General features: G+C 42.4%; 1 protein-coding gene across 5 annotated transcripts in view; it reads left to right on the top strand.

The window, feature by feature from the left end:
• The window catches only part of PXK (PX domain containing serine/threonine kinase like), a 282257-nt gene that overhangs the window by 219182 nt on the left and 37937 nt on the right, over positions 1 to 25138 (top strand). For all 5 annotated transcript variants that reach the window (XR_013601125.1, XM_078661499.1, XM_078661497.1 and 2 more), the window contains exons 13-15: positions 6186 to 6234; positions 13587 to 13664; positions 13961 to 14047. Coding sequence is in view for 4 of the 5 variants with exons in the window: in XM_078661499.1 (XP_078517625.1) it covers positions 6186 to 6234; positions 13587 to 13664; positions 13961 to 14047 (214 nt within the window). In the remaining variant the exon portion in view is untranslated. The remainder of the gene's footprint in view (positions 1 to 6185; positions 6235 to 13586; positions 13665 to 13960; positions 14048 to 25138) is intronic.

The raw sequence follows: 25138 nt of genomic DNA on the forward strand, positions 1-25138 counted from the left end.
TTCGCCTTTCTGTTGGCATAGTGTTGGATAGTGTTGCTATCATGCTCGTTGACTGAGAAAGAAGTACGCAGCAGTCAATATGTTAAGTTGTAAGCTGCAGAGTATTTGTATCTAATTTAGCTGTCTTAAATAAAACTCAAAAACATAGATAAAGGTGGGCATAGACAAACCGGTTAAATTATTACCATTAGACATGATTCAGTGCATTTCATCTCAAATTACTGCAAGAAGTATTCTTTCCCAGGAGGAGGGCAGGATCTGGTGCTGGACGCTCAATACAATCACAGAGATTTGAATCACAAGTCAGTGGCAAGAACGTCCCAGGGAATAACAGATTCAGGGGCTACAAGTTTAGAAAAAGACAGTCCATTGATGGTATCAAGAGGGAACCAGTGGCACAGAAAACTCATTTGCATAGAATCTCCCACTCAGACGTCCACACAGAGCACAATGTTAAATATGTAGCTTTCCACCCAGGGAGGGAATCCCATTGTTTGTTTTCAGACTGTGTTGAAGTCCAGTATGGGTGGTTCTGTTGTGCACAACCGTCCTTTGCTGTATATAAGAGCTTTTTCTCTCTCCTTGTGTCCCCCTTGTCATATAGATTACCACTCTTTTTACATTCTGTCCTACACCTTAATATCAATTGGACTACCACTAGACATGGTTTTGACCTGAAAGATGTTCAGCATTTGGATCTGACGTTGAAGCCATTTAAGAATTCGTATTAACCAAACTCCACCTCCATAATATATTCAAATACTTTATTTCGGTCAATAGACCATAAAAGTGCAAATGCAGTAAAGCCATACAGTAAGTTAAAACAATCGTATAAAAAGTACACCTGCAGGTCGCCATAGAGGTCCTTGATTTCAAATACTAAAAAAAGACATCCCTACAAATTTCCCAAGAGGGACATAAAAAATAAAATAAGCCCTATTAAAATATGCTAAAACCATACAATATAAACATTAGGCATTGCCAAGTTACACAATCAAATTGCCCGGTGAAATACTTATTTACATCGACAGTTGCCCACCACCAGGAGTAAAACATCATGGCCTTTGATACCCTTAGAAACCGATCTCATTCAGCCATAGATGGTTAACATACAATAAAATGGGACATGACCTATATGTGTGACGTGTTACCTTGAGTCTAAGAGTTCAGGCCCAAAAATGACTTGCGCACACACCACATAGAGAGTAGGAAGCACGAAACAGCAAATAAAATTGGCATTTGGGTATTGTGTTACAAGAGCCTAAATGCAGCTGCACACTGCATGGTTTCCAAATTTCAGCATAGTTGTATCAGCCATCTATGCCTGGCTTTTTTTATAGCCATGGCAAAAAAAGAATATATGAAGTTCGGTCTCCACCTTGTTAGCACAGGCCGCACACCCTACAGGAGAGGTACCTGCACGTTTGCTAGAGAATGAGCGCAGGGGGAGTGACCCATGTCTAAATTGGACGTATAATTTTCTTGCTAATGCAGGTTGTACATCGTCCAGGAAAGGCTCAAGAACGTAGTGATCTTTGATTCCCCTAAAGGTAACTGGTAGAGAACCAATTGCTGAGCTCTCATGTAGATACGCGTATTTGCTTTCCCTATAGCTCCTGACCTGTTCTTTCCTTGTGATTGCAGGGCATGCTACCTCTAGGTTACTCCAGAAGCTCATTTTCCCAATATTACTTAGTGTGTCCCTAATGTGTGCAAACCACACTATTTTCCCCGCACCCGGGAGGCCCATTACCTCTTTTAACTCTGACCTGTATACAGCCAGGTGCGGGGTCATCCAAAGAAGATGCCAAAGATTAGTCTGAGACTTATTTCCTCTGCGATCGATCTCGCCCCTAAATCCAAATGCAGAATAACGAGCGGGGTGCTGGAAGTGATACCCAGTAACTGCATAATAAAGTTTTTCTCAGACTTGATAATATTTCTTATAGGACTATACCCCCAAAGTTCGGCCCGCTACATTGCGGCACCCCTGATTTGTACTTTATAGATCTCAACTATTGGACCAATGGGTTTAGGGAAAGAGTTCCTATATCGTTTGGCCAACCCCCCTGTGTTGTGGGCTAACTTAAGGCTTGTAATATCAATTTGCAGTCCCCAATCCATTTTTTCAGTTAGGGTAGCACCTAAATATTCAAATGCGGGTACGTTCTTGAGCAGGATTCCATTCAGACAAGGATTGGAGTGCGTTGTGCTAACCTCCATAATTCACTCCTACCAAAATTGAGTTTAGGATTCTCAGTAGCTCCTTCCCACTTGTCCTATTTTACCTTGAATTTTGGTCAGTTTTTAAAAGGTTTCTAAATTTCACAATGCTTGCTAATTTTTATTGTTGATAATCTAGTTTTGAAATATTAAAAAAGCACCTAATTGTCCTACCACCTTCAAAACGGCAAACGGCAGATATGGCTATCCTAGGAATTCCTGCAATACATATTGGGTTCTTATGGTAATATCGAATTGTTTTATAGCATATGCTTTTTATATTTTCAGGTGCCCAGCAGTTGTCTGTTACTCATAATACATTAATGTGCTTTATAGTTAGGGGATTAGCTAACCTGGCCTCTTGAACACAGTGATAGATTCAGTGGAACACCTCACCTCCATTAAACACTACAGGAGAGGGCTGCAGCTTCACTCAACACCATGTAAGACCCAAAACCTGGAATATTTAATAAACTGCATATAGGCTCTATAGCTTTTCACTTACTTGAATACATCACATAAAAGCTAAATTTTACAGGTAGGCATAATCACCTTGCAAGACAAAGTGGGAAAACACCAGCTGTTCTACCAAACTTTTTTCTAGTAACTCCGCACTAGTTCAATTGTGTGGTAATTTCAAAAATGTAACCTGACAAAGACCTGTGATACAGGAGTCCTTCATTTTAAAAGGTAAAATAGGAGCCTAATGTGTAGATTGTGATGGGGAAAGTAACTACATAGATAATTTTAAAACAACTACCTTCCCTTGTTATCCACTTAACATTGTATATTGCATATTACAGACTTTTAATCTGGGTGTTATGTAAGCAAATCACACGCAGGGATGCACCAGGTGTTCGCTACCAGTTGGCAGCTTCAAGGCTCTAGAATTAATTTTGGCCAGAACTAAGCCATGTAAGGCTGCCAGTCAAAAGTATGTCACTCTGCCACAAGAACCACATTTTCCAAAGGAACAGTGTATATCTTTGGGATTTCATTTTTAAATTAGATGTTTTGGTGTGGTTTGCAACAATTGAAGAAAGTCATCCCATGAGTTTCTTCTGAAAAGTTCTGAAATACTGTTACACTCGGGGAAATGTGATGTTTCTTGTTTTTTGAAGTTGCTTTTCTGGCTTTTGAGCCCAAGGATATGTTAGAAGGTGTCTGTGTGATTTATCTTGGGTGATTAATCTCACTGTGATTAATTACTGAGTCCTAAAAAATTTTTATTGCATTTTCATTAACCTGTGGGAACTTTTTTCACAATTTAAAGTTTAATCTCATTATTGCTGTTTTTATTTTTGTAATTTTTACTAAATTCCTGTTTTTTAGGAGAGTTATTACTATCACCCTCTTTCTTAACTTTTACTCTTTACCCATATCTCTCTCTCTCTCCTTTTATTTTAATTAGGTGTTGCAGTCACATGTTTAATAAAAAATATGATTTCAATAAAGAGGGAACCTACCCTAACACCTAAACCTATTACTCATGTGTACTTTTTAAAATATATGTTTGAATTGTGTTATTGTTTTTACTAGTTAATTACCCTGAGATTTTTATTTTGCTGCTGTTTAACGTGACAACGTCATTTCAGGATTGCAAGCACTCCTTAACACCCACCTTATCAAATACAGCAGCTTATTATAGATTCTGCCCCTTATTTACTCTTCCATGCACTGCAGCCTAGTTCATGATGTAAACGATATGTTCCCTTCTGTCACAAGGGAAGGAAGGGCAGCTATTCTACAGTAACACTGGCTCTTCTATTTTGAAGAGCATTCATTTACTTTTTAAAAGTGATCATCTTTTTTTTTTTTTTAAATGTAAATTTTGCAGTTTAGTTAAAGTGTCTCATTGCATCCTGTACTGCAGCTCTGATCAGCAGCTGTGGGAACTGTATGCTGGGTGCATTTAGTACAAAGATATTGTTGGTGCCAAGATACTACTGTCAATGGATTAGCGCTTTAGAAATAGTTAACCAAATTTAGGGTTGTAGGACATGATATCTACATTAATGACTACTTTACTTTGTATTTTGGACAATCATTTGCAAGATACAAGAGTCTAATTGTAGCCACGGCCTGCTTTCGAGCAGAACTGGACAGAAAGGCATTTGTACTCTGCTGTAAAGTGTTCAGCCTTTTTCATTGTACCCTTGAGACCGACAACTTGCCAATGATGTGCATTACTCCACATTATCAAATGGGGATATTCGTCCTGCTCCGTGTGATTCAGTGACATGTATAAAAACATTCAAGTGCAATCCTTTCTCTGTCCCTAGACCTAATTTAGTTTTGGTTAAACACTTTATTTATAGAGAAAGTGTTCATGCTCATTGGTTACCTACTGGTCAGAAAGTGCATTCAACAGTTGCATCTTCGAGGTAATTTATAGCATTCGTCTACAGTGCACAATTGGAATTGCTAGTTACTGCATCAGATGAACTGCAAAGTTGACCTAGGCATTTTTAGAGGAGCTGGTACTTATTGTATGCAGTGCTTCTCAGAATGGAAAATTGTATTAAAGAGATTCCTGCAAACCTTTGCCTTCATTTGAGTTCCAATATAAACAACCTGTTTTAGAATATGCCCACTTTTCAGAACAGGTTATGGTTGAAGTGAGCTTCGTTTTTAAACTCTTCTAAGTTAATGAGTTGAGATGTTCTTTTATAGAGGTTTAGTTTGATTAGAACACTTGTGGAAAGTCACAGTAAACCAGTATGCCATTTGCTTATTCGTACTGCAGCAGTGGAAGAAACGTTGTAATAATGCATGTGCCCTCTCAGAATAAATTTGATTTAGGGTACGAGCTACAGATAACTTTCACATTTTAGTTGTCCACTACGGTTGTTAAAATCTACACGGATTGCAAAACATTTTCTGCATATCTTGGTCATCAATCTTTAAAGTTTCCTTAACCCTGGAGCGCTAGCCTCTGTTCCTTGGTCCTCCAATTACTGTATCAGCGATATTAAATAGGCCCCAATGATTTTATAAGTATTGCTGCGAGGCCTTCTCACTATAGCCTTCTAAGCATTGGACAGATATTGAAGATTTAATAAGGTGTCTTGAAAATGCTTGTAGGTGTGTTAATACCACCCTGTCAGAGTGTTTAAGTCGCAAAGTGCTTTATTTCATTGAAGCGTGATGGGTATTTGCAACAGAGATGGCAATAGTAAGTTCAATATGCGTTGGCAGATTTGCTCATGATTACTTTTTCCAATAACACTCTGCTTTTGTCCATATTGACACGCAAAACATGTATTTTTTTTATTTTCTTACCTTCTGTTGTGAATAAAAAACGAGTTCAGATTTTTCTAAATGGTTTCTGCTTTATTCCTTTCTTGAATTTTAGTTTATAGCTTCACTATCACTTGGTGATTATGTTGGGGATGTGGGCTAGAAATTGAGTATAAACTATGAAGTGGTTGCTTCACTTCCATGAATGTTCGGTTTTGTTGATTCTTTTTTTATGTTTTGATCTTATGATCTTTAAACATTTCCTAGCCTTTACAGGTATGTAGAAGTATTTCCTGTCATTGAAAATGTACAGTAAAATTGTATATTAAAACAGTCTGGTTTTGTGGCTCTTATCCATTTAGAATGTTTCTTTTAACAATATGTCCTATTATGTGGTATATTGAACATTTATTTAGTACCTACGTGACTATCTTTAAATAAATACTTACTGATATGTTAGAGCTCGTAATTGAATATAGATGTATATGTACTCTGATGTTCAAATGTATATTCATTGCTTGTTTAGAATAGGCTAAATGCAATGAGTATACTAGAGTACCTGTATAATATGCATGTATTTCTGAGTAGTGCCTCCCCTTAAGCTAAAGGGGGTGGGGGGGCATATGTTGTACATAGAGATAAGGAGATATGTATTAATAAAGTTTTTTGTTTCTAGTGTAAAAGATGTATGCTTATTCTTTTACGTGTTTTTTCTTTCCTAGGCTGTTCAGTGATGTTCACCTTTCAACTTCTGAAAAGCCGCAATTCAAGGTAAAATATAGATTGTGAATAATTATTTCGGTAAAAAATGCACAATCCACTGTTATGCACATGAAAGATGTGCACAATGGCATGTTTTGTTTCTTTTTTTCATGGAGAAAAATAATTCCTCCAATGAGAAACTCCTTCCCTTACAACACTATTATTAGTACATTCTTTCCTACCAGAGAAAGCCATTTACTATGGCTTTTTGCATTAATAAATTACCATATGTTTCTTGCCACAGCCATATTGTTTGTCACCACTTTTTCACCACTTTTTCAATGGGACTTAAAAACTCCCCCAGAATATTCACATTTACACCCTTAACTCTGAGTCTATGATTCCAAAACAGTTAGCCATACTGATGGGTGATATGGCCAACAATTAACCATAGGGATGGATGATCCTCAGGACTGTTTGGCAACTAGAGTGATTAATGTTTTGCTCTGCTAGGTTGTAGTTACATGTGCAGATGGAAACAATAAGACTGGTTTGTTACTTTTATTACCAATTACAGTAGTATGCCATAAATAAAGCAGTCCAGACTTAACTTCTTACACAAAAGGATAGGTGGAACATGTAGTTTTCCATTAATAAACCTACATTGGCAAATATTGGATAGAGTTGAAGAAAGTTTTTGTTGCCATATCCTCTGCTTAGATAGTATTGGAAGTAAGTTCATACATAGCTTTGTGATCAGAATCCCATCTTCTACATAGGCATAAAACATGTTTATATGTTTCTCCTGTTGGTCATTGGCTTGTATATCACTGAACAGAGTTCATCTTTGTAGGTTTCGGTATTTTCTTCTCTATAATGTATTGTAAATGTTTCACTGAGTAACCTTTTTTATCTTCTCGGGTAGGGGCAGGGATCTTAGAACCAAGTAAAATGTTTTAACATAGAAAAATAATTCCCGGTATTCCTAAATCATGGACTCTACAGAGGGAAACGTGTTTTACATATCTCATTCATTAGCATAAGTGTAAGGTAGGGTACATGTTTCTCCAAAATTTTAACCCAGCATGTAAAGGATTCCACTAACTACATACATTTAAATAATCTAAGCCTGCTTGAAAAAGGACACAAAAGACTGGTGTACCAAGAACTCACTCAATAAACATATTTGTGGAAACCAGTTTCTCTTTGGAAAGATTGTCCCCACGCCTCTGTTGCATAACAAACTTTGACCACTGATTTGGCAGAATATATTTCACTGTAGCTTCCACACGATTTCCCCATATATTATGCACATTTCAAGATTCCCCATTGCACTTTTTCAATGCAGGTAAAATTTGTATTGTGCTTTTTCCGGGACATTGATTACTTAAAATGAAGCCCAAGGTTATCGAATGAGATAATCTATTCAGTTTTCCCATAACTCCCAAAAATGATTTTTACTCCTTTTAAGGGCATATTCCCAGCACTCTGCAAGTTATATTGATCTTTATATTTTTCCCCACAAACAAAATGCTGAAGCAACCTTGACATTCCCTGCAGGGCATTCCCCATTTTAGCTACCAGGACTGTATGATGCACAAATAATAACATTAGATCTATGTTATTTTTACTACTTTTGACAGATGATTTACTAGGTCTGGCAAGAGAGAACTTGAGAGAACACAATCTTGTGTCATGTTGGATAAATAGTAGAGGTGACAGTACTCACCTCTGGAGTACTGCTCTACCTATCCCACAAAGTTCTATTCTTTCTCTTCTGTGGCCTACTCTTACCACAACCAGCATTTCTATTATACAACCACAGTTGGCAGTTTAAAGAATTCCTTTTTGAAACCCATTTAGAGGTTAAACCACAAATTATTCTTGTTGCTCCTTGAAAATCATTGGAGGTGACCTATATTTATTTCGAAATAGGCACGTACCGCTCTCGAAAGAGATACGTAAAGGTGTAGCGTCTGATCTGTAGCAGTTTGTGGGTTGCCAGTATACCCTCACTCTGACCACACTCATCTGCTCTCTTGTATAAGACTATGGCCAAATGATAACCTGGGCATTTTGGAGAGAAATTGGTCTACAGCACGTTGTTACCTCTATTTCCTTAATTAATGAACTCCATGCTATGATTGTTGTCTACAAATGTTTTGCAAAAGAGGTGTTTCACATCTCCGCTATGTTTTGTTTTCTCTCCAGAAATAAATTCAGACACGGCTGCCCTTCTGTTTGCTTTGTAAGGGCGTATAGATTTCTGTTTCAGTAAGTGGGAAAGTAGGAGAGGTAGTATAAATCTCAGTAAAATGTGGCTTTTTATCCCTCCATCGCAGATTTCCTCATGGGCATGTCATCCTGCCACTGTAATGACACTATCTGGCTAAATCTCTTCTTCAACTGACCATTTGGTAATAAATATCCATAAATCTCTCATATCTTTACTATATGCCACTCCACTAGTCTTTCACTTATTTAGTGCTTTCTCTTTTCTTCCATCCTACCAACATCTTATATTCTCTTCTTGGCAATCTGTTTTATAGCCGTCATCTCTGTCATCTGTTATAACTACCTTATTTTACTCAGATTTGTATATAGTCTTTATCAACCGAGAGTTCCATGAGGGGCACCTTGGAAAGATTCCATTCAAATATTGATCTACATAGTTTCTTATTCATATTGTTCAAGTAATGCCTAGAAACAAATATTTCCTTCTGACTTTATCCTTAGCCATGGTAAGGTGGTACCCAGGAAAATGGGACTAAATTGTGCATGGCCTACATGTTCCAATCCTGCTATAATCTGCCATCAAACATTAAGACCCATTTCTTTCCTTGCAATATGATGTGTTGTCAGGTTTGTCTTCATATTATGCCAATGGTTCATGATTGCTCCCGGGCTTACATACATCTTTGACTATGAATTGTGGCCTAACACCACATGGGCTGCTAGGACTGCAGTGCGCACTACTTAAATGAACCTTCTAAATATTCAAACAACTTATCCAATTAACCAGATTGTATACAATGTAATAGCATTTATTTAGATCATCATTGAGTCATAAACCTAAACGCTGTTTATAGAATCACTTCATATATCAATAATACACATTATTATTTGCAAATTTTCTGAACCACCACCCAATGCATTTCGGGACTTCCTCGTCCCTTCGTCAGGGGTTCCAGTTGTCAACTAAATACCTTTGAAATATTAACCGGTTTTCAAGTTACCACGCGAAACAAAACATCCGCGCTTACCTGTAAGGCACGCCGAGTAGTTCCAAACTAACCCGCCTGGCTGTGTGATGCACCTCCGTGTCAGCGCTTGCAGCCTATAAACACAACTACCGGGTGAAAGTCCACCATGGAAAACAGACTACTTCGAACTACATCGAAAGAGTTGACAAGCTCCGATTCTGCACGTACCTGTGTAAATATTTATTTAAACGCGCGTATGACTATAAGTGAATAGTTGTTCGAGCTCACGCAAAGCATTATTAAAAACGGTCGTCACTGAGATAAAAAATATCAACCATAAGAGAACGAGCATCCTATTCAAACTAAAAAACGTTATGCAATAAACAAAAAAACAACAACACACCCTTATAGCTGCGTGAAGATAACAACAAAATATGAATACCATGCAAAATAATAAACTATATTAAAAAACGCAATAAATCCCTGCCTGCTATTTACACCTTATGATCAGGGGAATAACATGATAATTTGCCTGCCTACTATTTACAACTAATACATTCACAATATATACATTTACATACATCAATGTCATTGATTAAACCCAACTTTTGTGATTGCCATGTGTTGTGTTACCGCATGTTCTAATGTGTGTATTTATAGGATTCAAGGAGGTATTTTGAGGCTGTCATCCTGCCTATATTTAAAGAAAACAGCTGAATTCAAATTTGTCATTCAGCCCCCCTGGGGTCAAAGTTTGTAATTTTTTGATCCAGAAAGCCTCTCTCTGGAGGAGTGCCTGATCATTGTCTCTGCCTGCATAACGGGAAACTGCTTCAATAATCTGACATTTGATCTGTGCAATAGTGTGTCTTTGTTCAATCCAGTGTACAGCCAATGGTGATGTACGATTTTGATTCCGTATGCGGCTCTTATGTTCTGATACGCGTGTTTTGAATTTCCTCGTGGTTTTACCAACATATAACAGTCCACATGGACATTTGATTGAGTATACAACAAATTCAGTGTTACAATCAGACGTGTGGTATAGTGGTATTTTTTCGCCAGTCCTGGGGTGTAGTAATGTATTCCCTAGTATCACATTATTGCAGTTGTTGCAATTCCAACATTTGGTAGTACCACGAAATGAACCACTTTTAAGTTTGGCTTTTGCTGGTTTTGTGAGAAATTCTTTAAGATTTTGAGCTCTTGAATATGCACATAGTGGTTTTTCAATGAACAGATTACCAAAATCAGGTTCCACTTCCAACAATTCCCATCTATGTAAGATGATCTTTTTGATATCTCTGGATGCTGAGGAATATTTTGAGACGAAAATCATTCTGTTAGTGGTAGTTTTTTCTTTTTTGGTCAGCAAAGAACTCCTTGTCATGTTGTTGACCTTTGTGAGTTGTCTGTCAAGTATAGATTCTGGGTATCCTCTTTGGATATACCTTGCCTTTTGTTTAAGTAATGATTCTACACAATCTGTTTCATTAGAAGAGATGCGTTTAATCCGCATGAATTGAGATGTGGGCAAGTTGTCAATCAGATTTTTTGGGTGAAAACTACTATATAGAAGTGCGTTGTTTCTGTCAGTTGGTTTTTTGAATAACTTGGTTTCTATGGCTAGCTCATTCAATTTTACAACAACATCCAAAAAAGAAATTTCTTCATGACTGATTGTGGAGGTAAATTGTATCCTCGGATCAACTTGGTTGAGACGAGTGATGTTCTTCGCAAGTGAGTCTTCTGAAAGTCGCCAAATTACAAAAATGTCATCAATGTAACGTCGAAAAAACACCAGACCTTCTTGCCATAGTGAATCCGTCAGTATATGGTCATATTCAAATTTCGCCATGAATGTATTGGCATACATGGGTGCCCCTGGAAAACCCATAGATGTGCCATTCATTTGATTATAGAATACATCTTGCCACTCAAAATAGCTATTCATTAAGCAAAATTCCAATAGTTGTAACACAGAACATTTTTGACTGTCTGTTCCTTCTTCTTGGAGCAATGCCCATTCGACTGCTTCCAGACCTGATTGATGTGGAATTGATGTATATAATGCCACGACGTCTATCGTGCATAATATCCAGTCTTCATGAGTGTTTGGGATTGCTGTTAAACTCCTCAAAAAATCCGAAGTATCCTCAATGTAGGTTGACCATTTCCGAACAAAAGATTGAAGAAAATGATCAATAAATCGGCCCGGAGTTTCAAAAATTGATCCACAACCGGATACAATCGGTCGAAACGGTGGATTATTTAGATGTTTATGAATCTTTGGCAAAAAGTAAATCCTAGGGCGTCTTGGATGAGTTTGGCATAGGTATTTTCTAGTCTTGTCATCAATCCAATTGAGTTTTTCTGCTTGTTCAAGAATTTTATCAAGGGTTTGAGAAATTTCAATGGTTGGGTCTTGGTCCAACTTGAGATAAGTGTTTTCATCCGTGACGTGTTCAGTCCCTTTCTTCAAATAGAAGTCAACATCCATCATGACAAGCCCTCCTCCTTTGTCAGCCTTCTGGAAAGTGATGGTTTTGTCTTGTGATAATTTTTGTAACGTGCTATATTCCGCACGAGTCCTGTTTCTCAACTGTCTTTTATACTTCAATTTATTCAGATCTGTTTTAACCAAGGTCTCGAAATTATCCAAAGTCTTGTGAGACACTGGTGCTTGAAATTTACTTTTTGGTTTAAACATAGTGCTGGATTCTTGTGGTACAACATTCTGACATACATTGGTGAAAAAATGTCGCAATCTCAAAGTTCTCATAAATTTAAAGAAAGAGACTTCAGTCTCTAATTCTGTTGTATGATATGTGCTCACAAACGAAGTACCTTTGTTTAATACTTTCTCCTCAAATGTAGTTAACTTTTTCATGAAAATATTTATTATGAGAGTTTCACTTGACTCCTCAATCCGGTCTTTTTTTCTATTTCTTTCTCCTTTCCCGCGTCTTGTTTTTTGTCTGAATGTTTTGATGTCGAGGGATCTGGTGGTTTGGTCAAATCCAGGCCTTCCTCTAAAAAAGCCACGGTTGGAATACTTTCAGTTGGTGCATCTGCTTTATTGGTTGAAGCTCCTCCTTGTTTCTGGGTACCTGGCTTTTGTTTCAAGTATGAGCTAGCAGACGGTCTTGATGTGTCAGTATCCTGATCTGACACTCCACTTTCTTCAGATGAATGTGTTTGAGATTGAGGTTTCCTTTGAGTATATCTACGTTGGGCATACACCTCTGCCCAAGTGTAAGCTTCATTGAGCTTGTAATCAACAGTGTCTCTTTTGAACTTTCGCAATTTAGTTTCTTGAAGCTCTTTCCCATATTTATCAAGCTTACTTTCCATTTCTGCCAAAAAAAATTCCCATGGTTCTGCGTCCATTCTTGCTGACAAATCCTCTTTAATATGATAAATTTCTTCCTCAAGATCTTTGATGGTGGTAGATAATTCTTCAATGAGCAATAAAATCAGATCTAATGAGCATTTATTTAAAATGCTATACCACTTTTCCATAAAGTTGATGTTACTATGTAATCGGAATAACATTGGCCTGATGGCCAGTCTCAAACCTCGCGGAATCCTCTTTACACGATGATATTGGATGAAAGTCGAAGCGTGTAGTCTTTGATTCAATTCACGGCGCGTCAGATATTCTAGTTGGCGTAACTGTTGCGTCACAGTTCCACTTTGGGCATCGAATGACATCTTTGACATCCAGAACTACCCACCACATGAAGTGATATGTATTAAAAGCTTTGATGTCACCTATGAGACTCCTTTCGATGTTTTCAGTGCGCATTTGATTAACAAACTGTTCGAGCAATTAGTATGGCCATCAGCTGTTTTTTTTCAGAGGAACTGATGCAAATGCTGTCAAAGAGGATTCCTTAATTTTGTTCTTGTTGAGAGGTCTTACATGCACACTAAGACCTCAACTAAGTTGTATGTATCTGACTTTATTTAATTTGTGTGTGTGCATACGTGTTTGTGCATATATGTGTGTGTGTGTGTGTGCGCGCGCGCACACACTGGCCTTGCACCGGTTGAATGCCTAACAGCCTAGTACGAGCCTGCAGTAAAAGTAACCGACTTTGCTGAAAATGAATACCGTGTCTAAAACGGGTGGTACGAATAACCTTCCATGGGGATAGCTTGTGTTATAAACACGTCTTTTCTCCTTTATTATTGAATTTTTCCTTTTAATTTCAGATTCCCACAAAGCTGAAAGAGGCCTTGAAAACAGCCAAAGAATGCATTGAAAAGCGATTAGTCGAAGAACAGAAGCAGGTAACCTGCTTAGTCTTTGTTTTCACCTGTCCAGTAAATAAACTATGAGCACGTTTGCAGGTGGAAAGGTTTTTCAAGCTGTTAACGTGGCAGTACTCATCCGATCACTTCAGCGATTATATAGTGACTGATCCATTATATGTGCCTTACGCAGACAACTATGTCAACGTAGAGAATAATTTACAGAATGCATGCCCATGACTTGTGTTGATGACTGGTGACTCTGTGTCAGTTTGAACATTATGCATCTATTGATTCGTCAATGACCTTGCTTTCACCTGCATTGACTGGTATAGCTTCACCAACACAGAAGATTGACACGAGCCCAGTCACACCATGGATCGGAAGAAGAGAAGAAAAAGAGAAAAATCCTGGCACGAAAGGTGAGAGAACCACTTGTTTTGTGAATGAGAACAATAGACGATAAAAGCTATTCCTGCATATGGATGTCCTCCGTTCTAAAAACACCATGGTGGCAGCTTAGCTTCTGTCAGACCACATGCAAGGGCCCTTCTGGTGAAGAATGGGATAAATGCTTGGAAAGGTGGCCAAAAAGTGTCCTCTGCATCAATCCTGGCATGATCCATGCCTTTGTCAGATTAACTGAAAAAAAGGAACAAGGGTACCCTACTCACATGGAAACAGGGTAGTCTAATTATTATCAGAGACCATGGTTCCTGTGGAATAGTACAAAAACCTATACTGGCAAGAATGTGCACAATCGCAATGGGAAGGGTTAAGGTAATGCGTTTAAAGAAACTAAAGGGAACCATTAAACCAGTGCATATCATTGTATATAGTCGCGTTCTACTCTGTATATATTTCAAAATGGTTGACTTTATAATGCTTTAGGAAACCAATCACAATTGTCACAAATTTGTCACCCATGTTTTAGGTTCCAGTTTCACTGGGGACACCCTGCACAATTTTTTGTATCTATTTTTGTATATGTTTGAAAAACTCTGGCTAATCCTAAGCCGACCCCTCCACCCCCTTCGGTTTAGGATTAGCCAGAGGTACCGACAGGCAGAGCGGGGCCTCATTCCCTGAGCATTTGCCAGGAGAGGTGAGGAGTGCTCCCACGTAACGATGGGAAAGGACTTAAGACTCCTGTGAGATTCGTCCAACGTAGCGATTCCACAGAGTATGGTAGGATGTATCACACCAACCATTTCTGATTTATTATTTTTGATTTGGCACAGTTTTGTCACATTTGCAGTAGTGTATGTTATGGTCCTGAAGAAAGCCAATAGGTTTAAAATCAACCAAAACGGCTGAAACATGTAGACCTGTTAAACCAACAATTGATAGTTATTCTGTCAAACTATCAACACGCTGTTTTTAGATTTGTCACTGTGATAGCGCATATTAAAGTATTCATAGTTATTGTAGTAGTCAATTTTAAATTGCACCCTTATTCTGTTATTTTTTGAAGCACTGCAAATTTATTCAGCACCACTCACCCAAAAAAACAAGGTGTGGCTTGATCCATCACTGGTGTTATGGCCCCGTGCAGCTTTCCATTTCGCATGGTGAGCTGCGCCAGTTGTACTAGTAACAACTAATCCCAGATGATGAAGTTATGCCACTTGGTGGGCTGATGGGATTCCTTCCTAATTAAGAACAGGTTGTGGTGACGACACAGACTCTACATTTGCCTCAATTTTTTTTTCTTTTTCGATAGACCAGTAGTTTCCTTGTGGGGTTACGTATTGTAGGTTGGGGACAGAATACTACTTGGTCTTTAAAAATAAGGTTCAAGGCATGTGGGCTGCTAAATTCATATCCATTGCATAGATCGCCGCCTAGTGTTGGGTCCGGATGATTGCACATTGTTGTCCTGGAAGAGTCTTCGGAGTATCACGAGATAGGTGGCTCCTCCCCTGGACTACAGTGCGCATGGGCATCGACTCCATCCCCAGATTGTTTTTTTCCGCCATTGGGTTCGGATGTGATTTCGACGTCTCTTGTCGGAATCGGTAAAAACAGTTCTCTAAAGGCCAAAAGGCTTTCTAACCTCGTCGGTATTGTTGGCGTTCGGTTCTCGTGTATACTCCAACTCTTCGAGTCGGTTTTCTGGGGAGTCGCGTGACTCTTCGGCATCGAGGCCCTTCGACGCAGCAAGACCCCGACAAAACTACTATGGAACGAAGTCCGTTCAAAAAGTGTCCAGTGTGCGGTTCGAAGTACCCACACATCGACGTGCATCCTGTATGCAACAAGTGCCTGTCGCCGGACCACAACGAGGCCAACTGTATGGCCTGTTCGAAATTCAGGTCGAAGAAGACGCTCAAGATTCGGCGCGTGGCGCGCCTCGAGGCCCAGCGATCGGCACCGGAACCTGTAGACATCTTCAACGACCCCGAAGCTAATGAGTTAGAGCTGCAGCTTCAGATCTCGCCTCCATCGGCGGAGGTCGAGGCCGACTACGGAGAAGCCGTTGAGGGCCTGGACCTACAAGAATACGTCGAGGAGGTAGGGGACGACGAGGAAGTTTATGGGGCCGTGGAAGATAGCTCGGAGGAAGAGCTATGCCCCGTCCGTGCACTAACTAAGGCTCTGGTCACGGGATCGCCACTCGGCCTTACCCATGACCCTCACCCTAAGTCCTCGGCCCCGCCTTCTGGCCCGGCTACAGACATTTCAGCGGAGCCTCCGTTACAGAAAACAAAACCGAAACCATCGGCTTCGACGTCATCTAAGATGGCCGACACACCATCGAAACCGAAGACGGCAGAGACACCTTCGAAACCGTCGTCTTCGGTGGCTTCGAAACCGAAAAAGGCTGTCGAACACGACAAGGCACCCAAAGGGGCCAAAGAGGCCAGCTCGAAGAAGGTCGTCGACACTGTGTCGAGTAAGGTGGTGGTGTCCACGTCGAAGAAGTCTGCCGAGACCCCTTCACCCAAGGCTACTGCGCCAACGGGCACGCGGCCGGTCGAAAGGCCGTCGGAGAAGGTCCCCGAGCCAAAGTCTGGTACACCGACGCAAAGGGAAAAATCTGCCGATCCAAAGCCGGCTGCGTCGACGCCTAAGGCCCAGACTGTCGAGGGTGCGTCCGCGCACGCACAGAAGTCGTCGACGCTCGGATCATCCCCTGGTGGCGGATCGAAGCCCAAGGTCGGATCGACTAAGCCGTCCGCTTCTTTTACTAAGCAGGTCGCGGACTCCCTGAAGAGAATACGGGACAAAGCGTCGGAGCCGCCAACGCCCTCGGTCCCGAAGGCGACTGTTCCACCGAAGAAGACTTCGACGCCGATCCTCTATACTCTGCCGCCGAAGGTGGCGCCGAAGGCTTTCGCACCTCGTACGGTGCCCGATGACTCGGAGGGGCTGCGGCAGAATCAGCGTAGTGGAAGCTCTGCTCGACCACTTTCGCAGGAGGATGAATCGGAGCATTTTATCGACGCCGACACTGGCACATTAATGCTCTACAAAAGGAAAATTACATCCCAGCCAGTGGACTCCTATGTAATCCCTCTAAAGAAGAAGAGGCCTGCACCTGATACTCCGGACCTTGTGGAACCCATTCCTCAACAGCCTAGGAGGAGTCCAACACCTTCACCCACTTACTCAGATGGGGATGGAAATAACCAAAATAAGGAGTATAACTTCCCTGCCAATAATGACCCTGATGAGCAGCAGGACTCCTGGGTGGACACTGGTGACCAGGGTGACCAACAGGTGATTGGTGACCCACAGCTGTATGGGATAAAGACTTCTCCTACTGAAGACTCGGCGGCATTTAATGCCTTGATTGAACGGGCAGCTGCAAATCACAAGGTGGAGATGCATGCCGACCCTGTGGAGGTTGACTTTTTGTTCGATACGTTCTCTGCATCGGAGAAAACTGTTAAAACACTGCCAATGCTTAAAGGGGTTCTCAAACATGCCACTGACATTTTCAAAGAACCCACCCGGGCGAGGGTGGTCAACCCACGTATAGAAAAGAAATAGACCGGCACCTGGGGACCCTGCTTATATTCGTGGCCAGTTGCCTCTAGACTCTTTGGTCGTCTCCAATGCCCGCAAGAGGGCGAATTCACAGACAACGGGTGAAGCTCCTCCCCCGGATAAAGAGTCAAAAGTGCTGGAGGCAGGGGGCAAAAGGGTGGCAGCGCAGGCCGCAAACATATGGCGCATATCCAATACACAAGCTCTGCTGGCTAGATATGATAGGGCGCATTATGACACCTTGGAAACACTTTTGCAGCACCTTCCAGACCAGTTCAAAGAAGGAGCTGAAATGTTGGTCCAGGAGGGCAAGCTCATTTCTAATGCTGCTATTAAATGTGCGCTTGATGTTGCAGATACAGCGGCAAGAGCGGTGAACACTAGTGTTATGCTAAGGCGTCAGGCGTGGCTACGCATCTCAGGCTTCAAGCCCGAGATCCAAACAACTATCCTCAACCAACCCGTCAATCCAGACAGACTGTTTGGCCCAGAGGTTGACACCACCCTTGAGAAGATTAAAAAAGACACTGAGACAGCTAAGTCCATGGGTGCTCTTCAGTCTCAGCAATACAGGGGAAACACTTTTCGTCGCTCAAGCGCAAGAGGTGTTACCAGAGGTCACTTGGCACAGCAGACAGGTTTCAATAGAGGAGGCGCCCAGGCCTCTTACCCCAAACAGAATAGAGGTGGCTACAGAGGAAACCGCGCCAAGGGCAGAGGCAGAGGCAACAATAGTTCCCGTTCCTCTGCTGCTAACAAACAGTGACTCCCTGTCACTGCCCCCCGACCATCCAACACCTTTCGGGGGGAGACTCCAACAGTTCCTGCCAGTCTGGACGTCCATCACCACAGACAGGTGGGTGAGGAAACTTATCCAGTTCGGTTATTGTTTGGAGTTAACGTCCACTCCACCCAACATACCCCCAAGACAACGACCTATGTCAGCGGAGCACTTGCACTTATTGCAGCAAGAGGTTCTCGTAATGCTGCAAAAAGGCGCAATAGAGCTCGTGCCGGTGGAGGAAGAGGGCACAGGGGTTTATTCCCTGTACTTCTTAATCCCAAAGAAGGACGGCTCGCTCAGACCCATTCTGGACCTACGCCCCCTCAACCTGTACATACTCTCAGAACACTTCCACATGTTGACACTGCAGCAGGTTCTTCCATTGTTAAGCCAGGGAGACCTCCTCGCAACCTTGGACCTCAAGGATGCTTACTTTCACATACCACTCCACCCATCCCACAGAAAGTACCTCAGGTTCACCATACAAAACAAGCATTACCAGTTCAAGGTCCTACCCTTCGGAGAGACCACTGCCCCCAGGGTGTTCACAAAGTGTCTGGCGACTGTGGCGGCGCACCTCAGGAGACAGAACATACATGTCTACCCTTACCTAGACGACTGGCTCGTTCACGCAAAGTCGGAACAGCAGTGCGCCGCAGACATGTCCCACACAATTCACCTCCTTCACAGTCTGGGGTTCTCACTGAACTATCCCAAGTCGCACCTTCAGCCAGCCCATGTGCAGCAGTATCTGGGCGCGACAATAAATACTCTGACTGCTACGGCTCAGCCGAACCAGGTGAGGATCGACAACAGCCAGTCGCTCATCCAGAGGTTCAGACCGCAACAATCACTCCCAGCGAGAGTGTTTATGCAGTTGATAGGCATGATGGCCTCCTGCATCTTCATAGTCCCGCACGCGAGGTTGCATATGCGTCCGCTCTAAGAATGCTTGGCGCATCAGTGGACACAGGCTCAAGGACAATTGAAAGACCTAGTGTTGGTGACTGGTCGGGCATACAGCTCTCTGCATTGGTGGAATCTACACAACCTTTGCAAGGGCCGACCGTTCCAGGAGCCTGTGCCGCAGATCATCATGACGACGGACGCTTCTCTCCAGGGATGGGGAGCTCATGTGCTCCACTACACGGTGCAGGGACTATGGACGACACAGCAAAAGAAGATGCACATCAACTATCTAGAGTTGATGGCAATCTTCATGGCACTCTAGTCCTTCAAGGTACATCTGTGCAACAAAGTCGTGTTGATCCAGACGGACAACATGACTGCCATGTACTATATCCAGAAGCAGGGGGGTACGCACTCTCCACAGCTGTCTCATCTGGCTCCGAGCATGTGGAAGTGGGCCATTCAGAGGAACATGTTCCTCATGGCGGAACACCTCCCGGGCAAGGACAATCAGATGGCAGATCTGCTCAGCAGGTACAGCCATCAAATGCACGAGTGGGAGATACATCCATCAGTACTCCGCCCGTACTTCCAGCAGTGGGGTCATCCAGAGATAGACCTGTTTGCCACAAGGGAAAACGCAAAATGCCAAAGCTTTGCCGCCAGGTTCCCTCACCCACAATCGCAAGGCAATGCGATATGGATGAACTGGTCAGGCAAATTTGCGTACGCTTTTCCCCCAGCACCTCTCATCCCGCTGGTGGCAAGAAAGCTAAAGCAACACTCGATGACGCTCATCCTGGTTGCTCCAACGTGGGCACGCCAACCATGGTACACCACGTTTCTAGAACTATCCGTGGTGCCGCATCAAAGACTGCGCCTCTCGCCCCGGCTCTTGACGCAGAACCATGGCGACATTCAGCATCCATACCCGCAACAGCTCAATCTGGCGATCTGGCTCCTGAAGTCCTAGAGTTTGGCTACCTTAATCTGCCTCCTGAATGCATAGACATCATCAGAGAGGCACGAAAGCCCACTACCAGAGCTTGCTATGCAGCAAAATGGAAGCGTTTTGTCATCTACTGTACAGAGCATAACATTAATCAGCTAGATGCATCCATTCCAAACATCATTTGCTACTTGTTACATCTTTACAAATGCAATCTAGCGTACGCTTCCATTCGGATACACTTGTCAGCCATAGCAGCTTATCTTCAGAACAGGCAGCACCTCTCTGTTTTCAGGGTGCCTGCAATTAGAGCTTTTCTAGAAGGACTAAAGCGGGTCATTCCTCCCAGAACACCGCCCGCTCCAGTATGGAATCTCAATGTGGTCCTCACTAGGTTGATGGGTCCACCCTTTGAGCCTCTCCATTCGTGTGAGATTCAATTCTTGACATGGAAAGTGGCTTTCCTCATTGCCATCACGTCTCTCAGGCGTGTTAGTGAGCTACAGGCGCTCACAATACAAGAGCCATTTATTCAAGTTCATTCCAACAGAGTGGTGCTCCGCACTAACCCCAAGTTCCTTCCAAAGGTGGTGTCACAATTTCACGTCAATCAGACAATTGAACTGCCCGCATTCTTTCCTAACCCTGAAACTGTGGCGGAAAGAATGCTCCATACCTTGGACGTTAAGAGGGCATTGATGTACTATATTGACAGAACACAACCATTTAGGAAAACACAACAACTATTCGTTGCCTTTTCAGCTCAGCACAAGGGCAACCCCATTTCCAAAGCAGGAATAGCCAGGTGGATCGTTAAATGTATTCAGATTTGCTATCAAAAAGCTAAACGCACTTTAACAATCCCACCCAGAGCACACTCCACGCGCAAGTTAGGAGCCTCCATGGCATTCCTGGGAAACATTCCTTTGGAAGACATTTGCAGAGCAGCTACGTGGGCCACACCACATACGTTTACCAAGCATTACTGCGTAGACGTACATTCCAAACAGCAGGCAGCTGTAGGACAAGCTGTTCTCAAAACACTATTTCAGACTTCTGCAGCTGGCACGGGCGGCCGCCGTTAATGGAGGGACTGCTATATATTCTATGCAATAGATATGAATTTAGCAGCCCACATGCCTCGAACTGAATATGCTACTTACCAGTATGCATCTGTTCTTGGCATGTAGGGCTGCTAACATTCATATCGCCCACCCTCCTCCCCGGCGCCTGTGGCAGCTGCAGATTACTTCATGCATTTCATCACTAGCATGGACATCATTTACTCTATCGCACTCCATCTTTGCCACAATGGCTAAAAACAATCTGGGGATAGAGTCGATGCCCATGCGCACTGTAGTCCAGGGGAGGAGCCACCTATCTCATGATACTTCGAAGACTCTTCCAGGACAACAATGTGCAATCATCCGGACCCAACACTAGGCAGCGATCTATGCAATAGATATGAATGTTAGCAGCCCTACATGCCAAGAACAGATGCATACTGGTAAGTAGCATATTCATTCCCTTGGACCCCCTTATGAAAAGTTTGTGTATCTCATTCTCAGATACAACTTTTGGAAATGTCTTCCTTGTACAAGCACTGATAGACAGCATCTATAATATAGTTATTCTGTTTTGCCAACTGTAGCGGGTTGCACAGGGAAGGGCAAGAGGCGTGTTTTTGGGATAGTGTGTTTTATTTGTGCAAACAAAAAGTCAGTACAAGTCTTTCTCCACGGGGGCCTCCGAGGTGATCTGCTTCTGACGGTTCTCCTTTGTGGGCGGGTGCTCTCGTCCCTGGGGCTGCGTCGAGGGCTTCTTCGGGAACGCACTTCCTCCGCCTCCGTGATGGTGGTAAGTCAGCGGTATGTAAGGAAAGGAAGAAAGGACAGAATTCAGTCCTTCGCCCACTTTCGGGATCAATACAAGGAAAAGGGAGTGAGGGATCACCAGTCGTGGTACTGTACAATCGAGTGTGAGGACGGGGAAAGTGACGGGAGGGGAAACCGGGTTTCTCCACAGGGTCTTAGGTCACGGGACGGACCTCCCCCTTCTCTCTATCCAGCCCGCTATGCGGCTCCGTACCTCGGTTAGCCACACACCTCCTGGCGTGCGGCTGGGCGGCTCGTGGTGCCGATGGCCTCCTGGCTCCCGCGCCGCCAACGGGTCTCTTCTCCTCCTTTCCGCTGATGTTACTTCGGTTCTTCTTCCCTCGTCTTCTTCTTTCCCTGCTCTCTCCAACTCCACGCTCGCCTTCAACTCCTCCGGTGAACAAGCACACCTGTGTGCCGTCGACTTCCGTATTTGACGCTGCTGGTGGCTCCTCCTCCTCTTCCAGGTTCTCCCAGTTAAAGGGGCCGCCGTCTACTTCGTCTTCGTCCCGTGAGCTGCCTGGGTCTATCGGACGTCTCCAGTCGTTACGCTGTGGAAACAAGAGGGGGGGGTCACAGGATGAATCCCCACTCGGGGGTGTGGTTTTCCTGCTCTGGGGGTTTGATGGCCTCTCCACCTTACACCAACATTCTACATTATGTAGTTCTTTTTTTGTTTGCCGGGCTTTATTGCCTTCTATGTTTTCCTAGTTCCTTAGTAGAGGCTTAAAGTAAGGTCTTTTCTTCAGTGACATCTCGAGGCACAGTGAAACAACTTGCATTGGAGGCTTTTGTCTCAAAATTGGCATAGCCTCTTGTGTGATTATAGTCTGCCTTTGTGGAACCATTCTGCCTTATATTGCTGCAAGTGACCATTGTGGTACATGCAACTTATCTTGGCTGGGGTCCTTCACTGCTCTAGAGAACAAGGTAGGTCAGTGTTCAAGTAAACAGTTTAGAGGCGCTCACTTTTTGACTTGACCTCATCGCAATTCTCTCATTGGTGCCAGTTTTTCACGTATATAAAATATAATGGCAATACACTTCAACAACAAGTGAGAAGGATCTTTGTTGTGAAAGCACATAGCTGTGGTTGTGGCCCACAGACAGACATTACTGTGCTGTCCACACATCAGACTGTAAAAGCCAAAATGTTCTGTGTGCAGAAAAGGCACTCCCTGGTACCAGATAAATGAACTGCATGAATATGTGCCAGATACAGGCTGATGCCTCAACATATTCCTTGAGGATGAATCTGCAGCAAGATTGTATGATGACTGTAAAAAAACATTTATTTTTAAGGGTTTGTAACTTGTTCTTTGTTTGGTATCCACTGATTTTTCTCAAGCATTTGGATTAGTTATAGCTAAATTTCTAGGTGTGCTTAGTTTACTAACATATTTCTCTCTGTGTTGACACTTACCCACTAGCACTGTCAAGCATAGTATCAGTCAACGTTGGGACAGGAAAAGTACTGGTACATCAGTACTTATCCTACTGCATACAAATGAAGAGTATAGTATGTTTTGAAGTAAAAAAGGCCTTTCAAAATGCAAACTTTTCACAAGACCTACCAACATTGAAGCATGAAGATGTAGAATGAATCAACCAGATTTTAGATCTTCGCTGGGAGAGTCAAACATGGACGTGTCCCGGTGCAGAAATAAGACACATTGCACATAAACATGGGATGTGATCAAGCAAGCCATCACAAGAGTTATGGATGTTGGGCTCACTGTTTTGAAATTTGTGGTTCTAGATGGGTCATTGTACATGCCTCAGGAGAAGCACTAACGGGACATACTTTTACACCGATGATGCAAGACTGATCCAACCACAGCACAGTTCCTCATGGCCATCATTGACTAATAGTACTTATAGTTGAAGCGCACCCAGTAATCAAACAGTCCATTACAAAGATTACCAAGATGATATTTATCCAAAACGCAGCAACTAACACCTTTCAGTTGGATCCTCAAACAGATCCTGGATAAAGTTCCAATATTTACTTCCTTGCCATTAAACTGAAACTATACAGAACTCCACGCCTCTGCTTCAAGAACGTAACTGTGGAAATACACTTTTGGTTACGCCTTATCCTAGATCTCTTTATTCCATACCAGTTTCAACCCCTTGAGAATGTTTTTTTTTTACACTTGCCTGGAATGATCAATTACTTCTACTTATTTGTAGTTTTTATGGCTATGCGTGTTAGCATTCCTGTCTTTAGTTCCTTTCACTTGTGGGGATTCCAGTTCTGTAATTGCCAGTCATTTTCATTGCCTCTAATCAGTAATATACTTTCATCAACTGGAGGAGTAAAAATCTCACTACTTTATAAAAACAGACCACATTGAGTTAGTGATAGAAATTGTCTGTTTAGACTCTAGGTTACCTGGGCAATTCTGTGCAAGGGCTTAGAGTAAGATGCTCTTGGGGAGACCTTCTAGTAAAAAGATTTATAGAAAGGTTCCACCCAAGCAAGACAAGTTATAATCACCACCAGCTTATCAGGCTTAAAGGTCACCATAGGCTTCTTGAACATAGGCCACCTCATGTGCACTCCTTGTCATGGCCAGCTGAGTGAAAGCAACTCTACCCTAGTAATTTAGAGCTGAAAGCACTATTCAGGTGTCTCACTCTAGCTCCTTAACAGCAAGGTGGTGCTGCCGCACCGTACTGACACTACTGCAACTTTTTTGTTTAACAAGTGGGCATTAATCATTCCTTCTAGATGTGGAGCCTGCACATGCAGTAGGATTTAAAATAGCATCACCATGATCACATATTTTTAAACAAAAACAGCCAGTGGCCTGTAGGTCATTAGTCTTCATTTACGGACATTAAAAGAAGCAAATTAGATTCTGATTTTTAAAACTTAGTTGAGTAAAATACAGTCATGCAAACTGAAGTATCTTGAGGAAAAGAAGGTAAGCAAGATCCCACAAAAGAAAGACCTAAACCGAGATGATTAAGTGAGAGAAAATCAGTATCCCTCGTCTAA

This window comes from Lissotriton helveticus, chromosome 9, assembly GCF_964261635.1.
Source record: "Lissotriton helveticus chromosome 9, aLisHel1.1, whole genome shotgun sequence".
Taxonomy (NCBI): Eukaryota; Metazoa; Chordata; class Amphibia; order Caudata; family Salamandridae; genus Lissotriton; species Lissotriton helveticus.